The 14,658-nt window shown below is 36.9% G+C and overlaps 1 protein-coding gene across 1 annotated transcript in view; it reads right to left on the bottom strand.

Moving 5' to 3' along the window:
* The window catches only part of ITGA8 (integrin subunit alpha 8), a 110,815-nt gene that overhangs the window by 80,641 nt on the left and 15,516 nt on the right, over positions 1 to 14,658 (bottom strand). Inside the window, exons 5-13 of the mRNA XM_036403746.1 lie at positions 14,373 to 14,434; positions 13,011 to 13,056; positions 11,924 to 12,049; positions 10,731 to 10,775; positions 9,248 to 9,291; positions 8,230 to 8,286; positions 8,055 to 8,107; positions 2,375 to 2,580; positions 53 to 244 (exon numbers count right to left, since the gene is read on the bottom strand). Of these exons, the coding sequence (XP_036259639.1) occupies positions 53 to 244; positions 2,375 to 2,580; positions 8,055 to 8,107; positions 8,230 to 8,286; positions 9,248 to 9,291; positions 10,731 to 10,775; positions 11,924 to 12,049; positions 13,011 to 13,056; positions 14,373 to 14,434 (831 nt within the window). The remainder of the gene's footprint in view (positions 1 to 52; positions 245 to 2,374; positions 2,581 to 8,054; positions 8,108 to 8,229; positions 8,287 to 9,247; positions 9,292 to 10,730; positions 10,776 to 11,923; positions 12,050 to 13,010; positions 13,057 to 14,372; positions 14,435 to 14,658) is intronic.

Below are 14,658 nucleotides of genomic sequence, written 5' to 3'. Positions count from 1 at the left end.
ATTTACCAGAGAATGGAAGTATGAAATTCCCTTTCTAATGCAAAAATCTTACCTGGGTAATCATTCTTGTCTACATCTGAGTCGCCTCTCAGAGTGAAGCCAAATCCCGAAGGCATGGACTGAGAGGCCCAGGCTCCATTGAGAACCTGGGAAGGGTTAGGATTTAACCCATTACTGTGTCCATTGTAAATGAGCACTTTCCCTCTTCTGTCTTCTCCTGCAAATGGTGCACCAATAGCAATGTCTTCAGAGAAAAAAAAAAAAAGGATAAAAAGAATGGACACAATTAAAAATTAACTCCCTGCAGGAAAATAGACTTTATTGCTTCTGCTAAAAACATGCAAGAACTTCAACATTCTGTATTTCTGAATGTATTCTAGTTTAAAGGCAAATATACAAAATGCTAGCAGCGTTTTTTCTGTGTCAAACTTTCATGACAAAAGCTTATAAAATAATCCTATCAAGAGGTTATTTAATTATACTAAATAGCCAGTCCACATTGGATTCCTCTACATTTTTCCAGGGCAGTTAATTAGCTTTAATAAACCAAGATCTAATGAATGCCTGCTTCTACTTTCGTATTTTTAAACAGGTACAAATTTTCTTTGATTTCTTCGATCACCTGTTAATAAGGAGCAGCTGTTAGATAAAACTAATTTTCTTTTTCCAGATAACATATCCTACATAGACAAAAAAATTCACCCCCTCAAACACCCAATGCTTTAGAATGCAAAGAGAACAGTGGAATATAATGTTTTCATCTATATCAATTCATCATTTTATTGATGGAATAGTACTGAGTCAGGAATTTCACAAGAGCTCTTAGGCACTATGGAATGAAACAGTTCAATCTTAAAAATGAGGTGCCATATCCAAGAAGCAGAATTTACAGTGCTCTTTTTAGTTTCTGTGCATGGGATGTGGAGACAATATTGTCCAGACTGAGAACCAACAGCTGCTGTAGCGGAGCTAAATAATAGGAAACAATAGGGGATATGTATCTGTAGCTCTCATTTTTGGGTTCTGATCTAGTAAATGATGCTGGATTTCTTTATTAAACTTGAATTGAGCACCTGGACTCTGTAGCTTCACTCTAATGGCAGAAGCACACCAAAGCTCTATGACTGGCATATCCAGTTATGAAGAAGACTCTGGCTCTAGAATCTTCTTAGTCTTTCTACAGTGAGAGAGAAAAGCAGAAATGTCTTCTGCCTACCTCATCTGAATTCTGGACAGACAGGAGACCAACACTGCCTGCCCAGACTAGCTGAGGGTATCTGCTATTGCTCACAGGTAGAAAGCAGGAATTCTCCACCATGAGGTTCAGCTGTGCTGAACTCCATGGTGGGATTCCAGGATAAGTCAGTGAGGGTGCTCTCAGCAGTCACAATCCAATGGCTCCTACCCACAGGATGGTATTCATACTTTGTGCACTCTGAACCCCAGTGCACTTCTATGACTCCTGACATGAATGATCCCTCCCACAGCAGCCACACAATGAGGACATTGCCCCAGATCTAGTGGCTAGAGCATTGTGAAAAACACCCCAGGAGGTACTTAATTACTCCTTAGTTCATTAATTTTTCCTTAGTGGGACAACTGTTCTAAAGGCTATTGTGCAAAACAGCTCTTCCAGGAAAAAAACTTCTTGGTGTTTTAGATGCAAAGATACCTGCTTTGAAGATCCCTAATATCCTGGAAATAAGAAGTAAGGTAATGCATGCAGGGAAAACCAAGATGCCATTGATCATGTCTAGGAGGCTAACCATAGGTGCTCAAGGTATCCCAGCTTTCTCAGGTAATCAAGCAGTAAGTTTAGTTTTTCTAGTTGCTTGAATGTAGGCTGCCAGTTAACTTACATGAACATTTTGTTGTGTGCATGTGCTATAAGAATTTAAAAGAACCCATTATGCATTGGTTTTTCAGTACTTAAGTACCAGTGGAAGGCTGACTCCAAAATAGTACTTTTGTACTTGCCCAATTCTTTCATTGTTGACAAAATGCTCCATGTACTGAGTCTCATTGAATTATCAAACTCTTCCAAGCATTTGAGGAGATAAGAACTCTGCTTTCAATAATATGAAATATCTTAATCAAGTAATTAAATGCTATTATAGTTATAAAACAAAAGGTATTTTTATTTAAAAAAACCCTAACATTTAGTAAAAAATCACAATGTAGTCAATATGACTGCCCTCTTATTGGTCGCTTTTCATATTTGGGTCTCAATATCAGTTTCATTAGCATTAGTATAAATTCTCATGAATTTCAAATATGTTACAAAGCCTTTTCCAGCATAGCACAGACACAATATTTGCTGCTTGGACATTTGTAATTTCAGTGTTAGAAATACACTACATTACATTCACGTTACCATTATATCCATCCTGATTGAGATCTCCAAGGTGTGTGATTGCACTGCCAAATCTACCAAACACTTCAGTGCCTGTAAGAATTTGTGCATCGTGGAAGAGGAATGCACTTTCTTGCAGGTACAGATAAACTTGCCCAACTTCTTTAGGCTTGCTCTCAAATTCTCGTTCCATAAAAAGAGGGGCACCGACTAGGATATCATCTAAACTGGAAAAAACAAAAAAACTGCGTCACTGAGAGACTGAGTGTAAACAACACAGTTTATACATTTGCTAAACAAGAAGCTGATAATTATCATACATTCAGACTAACTGAGGTAAGAAGGCACTTCTGGAGTCCCAGTTCAAACACTTGGTCAAAGCACGGTCAATTAGGGAAGGCTGTCCACAGCTATACTCAGTTCAGTTTTGAATATCTCCATGGATGGAGACTCCACAACCTCTCTGGGCAACTACTTCCAGTGTCTGATCATCATCACAGCCAAAATGGTTTTTTCTAGGTTTAAATGGAATTGCTTGTACTTCAGTTCATGCCCACAAGAGACACTGAAAACTTAGACTTTGCAATTGATGATGCAGAAGTCAGGAATCTAAGAGTGAATCTGTGTCACTGGAACAAATTCTGTAGATCTGTTTTACTAACAGTGCCAGCAAGAGACAAATTTTAGTATTAAATCTAGTTTTTGCAAATTATACATGAGTAAGTGACCAAAAGAAAAAAACCCTGCCACTTTACAACAGATTTGTGAGTAACATACATGAAACACAAGTAGAGCATCAATTAACAGAGAATGCCTCATCACTTCATATAGAAACTGGGAGACAAAGCCAAAGCCCTATTTCTGAAAACACTTCTGTTCAATATTAGGTACACAAGTAGTTGCAGTGCCCATATAATTTTCTGTACAGAGTATTAAAGAGAAAGGACATAATCAAATCATAAAAATAAGATGCTTAGAGGAAAAAGTCTGTCCATTATGCTACTCCAAGAAGAATCAGTAAAAGAACACAGACCAATCAAAACATATCTTGCATGTTGTTGTTCTAAATAGTCATTTTTCAAAACATATTACCAACATTTATCTAGAGGGAATAAAAAGATCCTTTCATGAACTGTGAAGAATAAAAACAAGTGGGATTGACAGACTTATAAAAAGCAGAAGTATTCTTAATGGATTATTCTGAGATATGAAATGATAGTATCAGATTAATTGCTCAAGCCCCAATAATAAAATAATTTGCATTACATTCAGTGGTCATTGATCATCTGTATTGAGGAAGTCTGTTACTTCAAATAACTAGAAATACTTGATCACAGAATAGTTAATTTGGAAAACATATTTTCTTGCTCTAATGTGAAAATTTTTCAAACTTTGTAAAACTCAGAGAAAACTTTCTATTCACAATTCATCATATTTCCAATATGAGGTTTTATCCATTAGCAAACCAAACAGTAAAATTGCATTAATTGTTTTTCCTAATCCTGATAGAAAAAAAAATCTGTATGATTCAGCAATATCTCAGCCACTATTTTCCCACAGATGTACACTGTGATTCTAAGATAGACACTGTAGAATTTAGCACAGAATATTTCATCTAGAAAAAAAAAATCATTGTAGAACTTACACATTATATAAGTTGTGACAAAATACTTCTAGGAATGTTATTTTTCTACTAAGTTTTATAGCATGTTTCCATAAAGGAAAGTGCAGTTCCTAATGTCAGGTCATTTGGTACAGCTGTCTATTTTTTATGTTAGATTTTGCCCTATGGCATAAATAACTAAAAAAGAAGGAAGCAGATGCTGATTTGACATCAAAGGTGGGATTTTCCTTTCACACTAAACATTAAAAGTCTTCCTCTACTAATGGAAGATGTTTGTGGTTGGGACAGAATATCAGCTGAAATGGTTGCCATGAAACAATAGCAACAACAGAAAGAAATAATGAATGCTCTTTTAAAAATAAGTAATTTTACATATGCCATGTACTCAAAGCATTACACAGTAGGACTATCATCAATTACTATTTCAGTACCTCACAGTCCAGATATTCCCAGTACTTTGGGACCCCACAGAGTTCAGTGCTGTAGAAACCATGAAATAAAAGATGTGCTTGGCTCCCTTGAATATTTTACAAATGAGCAATTTTAAGACTAAAGGAAGATTTTTTTAGAGATGAGAAGGAATCAAATGACTGAGAGTCAGAAAGCTCCCAGCACACTGATGTAAAATAAATATATACCCAGATACCTTTAAAACCCTAGTCCTAGAGCAATATCTAGAGCGCCTAAAATGGTGAAAAGAGAAACTACTTATTGTGTACTAAAACTCTCTAAGCAGAAGCCTAACCCAGAACACAAGATTCACCAGGTGACACAGAAAGCAAGCAGACAGGAGCTGGAGCCTGTTGAACAGGGAGCACAGCATCCCAGCTAGAAGTGCACAGTACTGGGTTACTTTTCTGGCAAAACTTCAACTTTGCAAAAATAAATGACTGTATAAAATGCATGAACAGTCCATGGAGAAGGGACCAGAATCTGGTAGCTAAGATGGCTCATCTTCTGATGTACTGAGGGACAGGTGGAAGGAGGGCAGTCATTTAATACACTGACCTATTTTTCAGCTGGTTATGGGCAGCAGAGCCACCTGAAGCACCCACAAAACTTGGTTTGTCCTCCCTCCAGATACTCAGATGTATTGCCCCCACCAAGGCCTTCCTTTTCTCACCCTCTTAAATTTTCCCCCTTCTCCTTCAGAGCTGAGCCCTGTAGGTCAAAGCATGCTGCTTCAGCAAGTCCTCTGCAAGAGGGAACTCCCCCTTAGGCAATTCTAGAGGTTTGGGATTAGAGTTTGGGTTTTTTTGTGCTGTCACAGCAGTGTACTGTAGCTAGAAAGGAAGGGTTTGTCAGCTACCCAACTCTCTCTGATCCTCATTTACTTCCTTCTGGTTCCTCTTCAAGTAGGTAAAATAAGCAAACAATTGCTGCTTACCCTACTTTATACTCAGTTCTACCTCCCAGCTTCTACAACTTAATTATTTAGATAGGAAGCAGTCAAGGAGGTATGGGGGGGTGTGTGTACTTGTTGGCTTCTAAGTGCCTATGTGGTGAGTATGATGCATTTTGTTGGTGAAAGAGGATATTTCGATTGGCTTTTTAAATTGTAGGGGTTTGTATTTACAAAATTGAGAGTTCTGAGTCAAATTCAGTTTGATGTGATTACTTTTAAAAGCCATATGAGTAAATAAAAGCAAAAGCCCCTGGACTGTAATACTAAACCATGAAATGCAGTTCAGCATGCAGTGGTATTTTGAACTGGTTCATTAGATTTCATTATTGCCCTGAGATGCTAGAGTTAACATAAATTATATATTAATTTTTGCTCCAACACAGAAAAGTAACCCGCCAGTATTACTTCCCTTATGATTAAAAAAAAAACACACTTTAAAAAGCACAAAGCTGACCACCTGCTGAGACTGTGTGCCATTCCTTTGTATCCTGCAGAGTAATAAAAAGCAGGAATATGGGAAATGTCAAGAGGTCAAAGTATAACTGTGGAAAGCTTTGATATAGGCCAAATAAAAAAAAACAGTAAACAGTTTATTTCACTATTTTTATTGGATTGATTCAGCCTAAATTGAAAGTGCTCTCTTTTTCTCTCTTTACTAGGAATGTAGCTTGTAAGTTGATGGCAAACTTGATTTATTAAGTTTCATTGTGGATTTCTCAGTACTAGCAACAGGCAGCTAAAGGGTAGTTCAAACAGTATCCTCCATTTCCCTGTTCTGCCTACAGTCCTGATATGGTGCAGATAAAACTGCATGATTCACTTTGCTGTACCCACAGAACTACTGGCTGGGCCAGATCTACAGAACTTTTTTTTTCCTAAGATGAGCCTAATCTTTGAGCCATATTATGAATCTTATTACAACAAAGCACTATTCCTAATAATCTTGTGTGCTTTTTTTCAGCAAATAACTTAATTGGGTTTCTCATACTGATGAGGCCACCACTACCTCCTCATCTTTAGCTGAACAAAATGCCTAAGTGAATTTGAAGTGCTAATTTCCTTTTGCTTTTTTCTCCTCCTTTACTCTTCCTTTCAGATAAATATTTCTATTGATTACATGTGCACACCAGCAAAGGCAGGCTACATATCTAATCAGACATGTTTATCCAGTAGAGCTTTTTGTGTTTTGTTTTCTGTGGGATGTTTGGATCTCAGGAAGAGACTTTAGATTTCATTTAAGATATAGACTGGGAGACCACACAGGCCTCAACAGCAGTTTGATTATATTATTGACATAAACTGTGGTTTTAGAGGTACACAGAAAGTATGAGACCTGCCAAGTAACCCTAGGGTTAACAGGAAATAACCTGCACAGGAAACAGTTTGGTTCAATGAGAAGTTAAATAAGTACCCTGAAAGTCTAATGAGTGTCTATTGCACCTCAGATGAATGTTCCTTCACCCTTTCACATTTGTAATACTAAATAATTACAAATTATTTAGTCCTACTAATTATTTAGTAGGATTAAATAATTTCTGATTCTGTATATCAGAAAAACCAAAATTTTCAAAAGCTGTGATACTATGAGAAAATTTAATCTCAGAAACTTGATAATATTTGAGTTCTGTGAAGCCACCATGGAAACTGCTGAAGCTTCTGTTCTGTTGTTGCTGGTTTTTTTTGTAACTGCAATAACATTTACCACCTTGTTATTTTTCTCTTCTCTTGCAAAACTCAATCTTTAAAGGGTCACTAGTCACTGATGAGAAGCAATGACTTAACCCAGAAAAATTATTTCATGCACTATGTTTAAGCACTTAATAAGAAATGATCACAAGAAAAACATATGATGTAGACACATCTGAGGCATTTTGCAATGAGCAATAGTACACTACATCTCTAAATATTATCCGGGCTCATCTTTGTGCAGACTTCCAAGCCTCTGAGTTTCAGGGATCTTTATCTCCTTGCTAGATAGCTACTATAAATATTCTCTTACTAAAGTCCTCTTCTTCTAAAATATTTAATCAGACTTTACATGACTTGAAAGTTAACAAGGGTTTTGTTCAACAGAGCCTGAAACCCCTAAGTATCTTAGGGATAATGATCCCCAGGTATCATGATCCTGAGATTGGAGCATCATAACCCCTCTGACACACACAATGCCTGCTGTAACAACTATGGGGCACAGACAATTGCTGGTCCTCAGGATGATAAACATGGATGGCCAACCAGCAGATGAGGAAATGAGGAAAGAATAGCTGATGACATTAGAAGGCTTTTAAAATTGAGAAGTAAAGCTATGGATGAGAAAATTTTCCTGTATGTGAGAAGTGAGAGTCAGAATCTCACCTTCTCCCAATCTCTTCCCTGTGGTGCAATTTATTCACTGTTCTTTTACCTGGATCTGTTTCCCAGGACTCTGGTCACTCCCCTGACACACTGCTTTGAATAAACATTCAGGAAGATAAACTCACCCAGACTAGGCCTGCAAATACTCATGTCACTGTGGCTGCACAAAGATAAGTCTATGTGGAAATTAAAATTTGAGAAGCAGAGAAGCCAAGAGAAGCACTTTGAGGCATAAAGCACCTGAGAACATACATTTATTAATAAATATCAGTCATTGCTTCTATTAATGTTCATGGAGCTGAATATATTTTGTAACCTACCCATCATTGTTAACATCAGATACTGCAACTGTGTACCCAAAATAGGACGCCATCTGAAAATAAAAAACAACAGATAGACTTTCATATTTCATATAAAATGTAAAGTTTTTTTACTGATAATCCTCTTTGATGCACTAGAGATACAATATTTCATCACACAGTTGCTTGACATTACCTGCTCACCAGTGAAGTTCTGGATAAAGGTCAAGTCAGAGGAATTAATTATTGAGACCTGAAAACAAAAGAATAAGGAAAGTTTCAGGCACACATGGAGATGCTACAGCATGATATCACTGCAAAAGAATTTAACACACTAAAAGATAGTCCAAGAAAAAACAGTGCTTTTTCTGTCTCACCACAGCTATCCTGTATGATCTTGAACAAATTGCTAAGATTTCATGACCCTCAGGTTCCCCACGAAAAAAATAGGGAAAAGTATTTCTCTTCCTTGCTGGACACTGAACAACAGCAAATCACAGACTATCAACTAATCAGTGACTAGGCATGAAAACATGAACTTAAAACATAAAGAAGTATACACAGATACATAAATATATATACATACATCTATACACCCTTTTCCTAAAAATTCTACAAAATGTCCCAGAGATACCAGGAATTTGGGGTCTACAAAACTAGAGAACGTGTCTGTGGCTGTGATCTACTTTTCCAGTCAGGTTACTTGTGGAACTTTTTGCCTACAAGTTGACAGCTGTATTCACAAATGTATATTGCTTCACTTCTAACTGCATATGATGACTCTTTGCATCTGGACTTCAGTGTATACACTTACAGCACTGACAGTAAACAATGGGTATGAATAATCTGAACTTGGACTCCTCTGCACTGTGGACCCAGCACTGCACAAAAATACGCTAACCTGTGTGTGAGCTTAGGTCTGATAACACTCAGTGGGTAGGGATACTAGTCAGACTCAGAGCATGTCATTGTAATTGTGGCTGCCTAGTGAAAACAGATTTCAGAAAGGACTAAGTGCTTACCATCCAAAACCCAAACCAGTAAAGGCATTCCAACCCAGCCAGATAAACCTGAGGGTGAAAGTCAGTGGCAGTTTTTCCTGATTTGAAAGTTTTTTATGAAGGAGACAGAAAATATAATGTAGCACTTAACCTTACAAATAGCTTAATTGCCTTCTTACTATGAAAAACATAAAATGAAGGTACAGTACATACATAGCCAAAGTTCTGTGCTCCCCTTGGGACTCCAGCAACCAGCTCTGAAAGGATAAATGATCAACAGTGAACTGGTTTTGCAATCTGAGTTGTACATGCAAGATGCATCCCACACCACTTAAAATTTCCTTGATACATATTTCAAATCCCTTAGGATTTTGATTTGTGGTCTGTATCTGAAAGACCTGTAAATCACTTCAAGCCATTATTTCATAGGACTATAGCATTCATTCGGTTCATTTACTTGCACAAAACATTACACTCTGACTTTTGACCCATCCATGGTTCTCTTTCTGTTTAGCATTGCTTAGCATAGCACAGTATAATAAAGTTCTTGGTAGAATTCAGCTTGCTAACTGACACTTGTGTACTGATGGAATAAGAATTAGTTATGGCATCACATACTAGAGCACAGAAGCTAAACAGAACTGTCCTTACAAACATTTCTTTTCTTTTTGCCTACCAACAGTTTGTCTCATCCATTATTTCACTTGATGCCATGTAAGTGCTTGACAAATTCTGCACAGTCTATCTAAAAGCATTATGAGGACAGTTTTGTGAGTGGCATTGGAAGGATCCATTGAATAAGAACATTAAACATTAGACCTAGCTGCCTTCTAGGAGTAATTTTGCCTCAATGGCAAAATCTTAAACTACTAGTAGAAAAAGTGAGTAAAAAAAAAGAAGGAAGAAGGCAAGTCTGAGCCTGCAGTCATGCTGTGTAAACCTTGCCTCATTAGGATATCTGTCTCAGAAGACAGCAGCAGGAAGTTCAGATAACAGAGCACCTCAGCCACCTGCTTGTACTGACCAAGCCTTCCTCTGTTCCTCACTGGCATCGTACACTCCCCTCTGACTGAATGTGTTTGCTCAAGGGGAAGGGGAAGTACTAATGAATGCCTGAACATGACACAGGATGAATCTCGAGTCAGCCAACTATGCAGTATTTCTGTGCCAGTCATTCACATGAAATACTGATTCAAAAAACCATCCATTATAGAACTCTGAGTATGCATTAAAAAGCAGCCAAAGATGTTGCCTTCCATTACTGGGGGTACCTCTTTTTACACATCATAATGCTTGGCTCAAAACTGTGTGGTTTTGTATTTAATTATTGAATCCTTCATAATGCAGGACAGGCGACTTTTACTTCAGATGGGTTAAGCAGCAGCAGTTCTGGAGCACTGGGTTTACTTGTGGAAATATACTATGTCCCTACTGGCCTTGTGAGTCTGGACTACAGAGCTGTTCAGCCACTCAAGAGAGCCACCCCTTATGAATTCAAATTTTCGTGTTACTTGAATTCTGTTATGTTTTACTGTCTCAGGAAAAATTGTCTCTGAGAATACTGAGTTCAGACAGCTTAAGTCTCACCAGTATTTCAAATGTATAATAGATATGTTCCTGTGCAGAGACCCAAAACAAGGAATTTAATCTAAAGTGCATGGCCATATGGTTTTCATTCAAGTGCACAGGTGCTTACCTTGTTCAGAATCCCCAGTAAATTCCCCAGCAGCCACTGAGTATCCTGTTTAAAGATAAATTAAAAAAAAAATCCAACTTGATAAACAATTTCTTCAAAAAATATGCAAGGACCATCAGATTTGTCTGTTCAATGGATCTGCTGAATGCAAGTTTTCTAACATTAGTATACTAAAACTGTGCAGAGAAAAGGAAAATTGTTTATCACACTACTATGACTAAATTAATGTTAGGTTTGAATGTACAAGAAATTGATCCCTCTTCTCCAAAATGAGCTCCTAAATCAATAATACTTAGTAATGCATCTGAAAAAACCACCATGTACTATGGTGTTTTGCCCTAATAGCTATTGACACAATTCAGGTCTTCATTATTGTACTGTAATGTGTGAGTATACTGGCTGAGCTTTATACAGAAAACAGATTTCCAAAGATGCAGTAAAGCACCTCTTGGAGCTTTAGTAAACCTATGAGACAGTAACTACTGTCACAGTAAAGAATTCTTCTGGATTGTATCAGGGACTTTAACTTCAAATCCATGGGAAGCAGTGCAAGGACACACCTGCAAATTCCACTGAATCTCTTCTATAACTGTGTGAAGAAAAACCTGCCTTACATGCAGAAACATGTCAGTATCAAGAAATTCTTAGAGATCAGTACTAATAAGTAGATAAGGAGCCTTTTTTCTATTAATTACATAAAATCTTCAAATTAACTTTTGTTATTGCTTACTTTAACTGTATCTTTTAAATATTACTGAGAATAAATTGGGTATTTGTGTAGTGCTGTACAAAATACCACAGAACTTAATTTGAATTTACCTAATAAAAACTGAAATTGCCTTTAATTACATTAAGTTCAATCCATCATCTTGCAATGAAAAAATACATACATGGGAAGATTTTGTATTTCTGCCTAATTATTTAAGATCAAATAATAAGAACCCTACCTAACAAGCTACCTAACAAGCCATTCAAGAACTCAACCTTCAAACCCTGTTACTGTGCATCATTTTAAGAATGTTAGTAATCTTGCTCAAGTAACCAGCAAATTACTGATTTGCTGTTGGGCTTAAGGCAAAACATGTTCAAACCCTCTCACAGCTGGGACAATAGTAATGTAGGGCTTGTTTTCATACTTATGTAAGACTCACCCTTTTAGAACATATTGCTAACTCATACAGAACTCAGCTTACCCATGTAATTGTCATCATATGAGGGTGGTGCCACTCCTGTTTGCTTCTCTCGTGCCAGTTTCCTCAGAATATCCTTGAAGGAATAATTTGCAATGATGTCCGCAACACTTGCGGTGATTACCTGACCTGGATTTAAACAGCTTCATAAATGAAAGGGACCTAAAAGAGGGTCAGATTCTATAAAACAGGGCTAGCAGAACACCAGAACAGAGCAGACAGGACGCTAGTACTGCACAAAGAGCAGATAACTCCTCTCAAGCTTTCTCCATTATTACACTGGAAGTCTCAAGAGTACACATAGATCATTAAAACAAGGCACTGAATATCTCTTGAACCATTACAAAAACAACTTCAGACCCATTTCAATTTACTAATTCAAACTAAAGTCACTGCACTGTACAAATGTAGTAGACCAACGAAAGCAATTTCTCAATGGAGAATTCAAAGCTATGAATTCCCTACAATCACAATCAATTAGATCTTCTTTTAAAAAAATGCAAAAACACACATCAAAGAGGCTGACAGTGGGCAAGCTGGTAGGCAGAGGCTGGGAATCAGCTACATCATACATATAAGAACAGCTTAAAACAAAAATAACCTCTTAATCCTTTACTGAAACAACCTCAGGGTTTTACTACACAAGCAATTGCATCTTGGAAGCTACAGTGATGCCAAAAATGAACTTAAAATCCATATCGATAGCTATAAAAGGTTGTGTTCAAAAATGAAGTAACAAACATTTTTAAAATAGTATATTTGTTCTACAAATATTAGCAATTTTTAAACCTGCAGTATTTCTAGGGAAAAATTCAACTTATTAATTAAATTACAAATATACCAAATTACCAACATAAAAATAGTTATTTGCATTTGTTTAACTTCCTATACAAACCACATCCTGGATTTTCATGGCTTATTTTTATGCTCCGTTTCTTGTTAAGCACTTCTTTTGATTTATATTTGTTGAAAATAAGATCAGAGACTGGTTATCTTAAACAAAAAAAAAAACCAAAAACAACCAGTGATAATACCAATAATACTTTCTCCTTCACTTCTTAGATCCAGTTAACCAGCCAGATGAACATACCTTGCCAATAAAAACTACCGGGCCCGCCTACTATCAGGTCTCCATTCTACAAAAAGCAGAATTAAAAAAAAATTACACAACAAAAGAACAAAATTACACAACAAAAGAACAGAATTACACAAGAAAATTAAGCATGCATGGGAAAAAAAGCAATTTAAATGATCAAAACAATATCAGAATCATGATAAAGGAGAATAGCCATGCTCAAGGAAAGGATGTAGGTGCACAGATGTGCAGGAAAATCCACAGTTAAAAAAAGGTCAAAATCACCTTGTGCATCTGCACTTGAATTAAAGCCATTAATTTGTCACTAATATAACATCTCAAAAATTGCTGCTTAATTGTAACAAAACAAAGTTAACAGAAAAGAGGTTGCTCCAATTCAATGAAACTACAGTAATGTTTTAGAGAGAATTATACAATGCAGCTGCAGAACACTCAAAAGAGTGACAATGGTCAGGTCAAAGTTACCTGAAGCCCTGGTGCTGCAAATAATGGCCCAGATAACAACAATCACACAAAGCTTATCCTTTCTCCCACAACATTGTTACTGAACCCCCTTGGCATTTAAGAAAATCTAGTCCTTTCCCTTAGGTACTTTCATCCCCACATGAGAATGGTCATTTACTCAATGACTAGTCTGCCACCAAAAGCATCCTTTGGTTATTTTTGTGGATGTTACAGCCAGAAAACTAGATAAGTTTACCCCAAATCAGCCTGGGAGACTTTAGGGAGCTGGAGATAAACAATGATAGCTTATTATTAAAAACAACCTGCAGGTATTGTTTTCCTACTGTCTGTTTCCTTGTTATTCTCAAAGATTGTTTATGAGAGGGCATCTTGTTAATTAGCCAATCAGGTGAAATGTATTAACTAAATGACCAATCAAGTCCACCTGTATTGGAACAGTGTCTAAAAAGGCGCGGTCTGAAATAAATGGGTGCTATATGTCACTCAGCCTTCTGATGGCTTTGTGTCATTTCTTACTAAACAGTGACATATTTTAACTTTTTAAAATTAGTTGGTGCCTGCCCCACTCCTTCCTGAAAGTCAAGGAAAGCATTTTGAGTGAGATAGACTGAGATAGAAGCATATAGAAGTTTTTGCCTAATTATCTGTTAAGATAGACTGAGACAAAGTGGAATGCTGCAGGGAAAAGCATGTGCTGATTGAGTATTTCTTTTTATCAATGAAACAAGAAAGTTTGAAGCTTGAAAAAGAGGAAAGAACTTGCAACAGCTTCACAAAAGTTTCCATATCCAACAGCATGGAGATAACCTCATAATCACTGAGATGGCACTTGAACCCTGCAGATATATCATAATGACATTTGGTCAAAATAATTCAGAAGTAGAATCTCACCTTGTAAAAATCTAAGCTGAAACCTGCTTGACAAAAGCCTTGTCCTTCAGGATCTGCATTGCCTGCAATTATGAAGGTAGAAGCATTTTATTGATTTTAGTGCATGTGGAAGATAACGCCGATACTCCTGGAGCTGTAACACTATGAAATGTAACACTACCAAAATATGTGAAAATACGTATTATTTTTTAGAAGAGGCAGAGCAAATCAAGACCTTCTGCAAGACCCTGATCATGCAGTCCCTTGTGAACATTTTGAAAAATAGGACCTGCTACTTGGGACTTTC

This window comes from Molothrus ater, chromosome 1 (assembly GCF_012460135.2).
Source record: "Molothrus ater isolate BHLD 08-10-18 breed brown headed cowbird chromosome 1, BPBGC_Mater_1.1, whole genome shotgun sequence".
In the NCBI taxonomy this organism is placed as follows: domain Eukaryota; kingdom Metazoa; phylum Chordata; class Aves; order Passeriformes; family Icteridae; genus Molothrus; species Molothrus ater.
The sequence above is the reverse complement of the archived record's forward strand: the minus strand, read 5'-3'. Positions and strand labels throughout refer to the sequence as shown.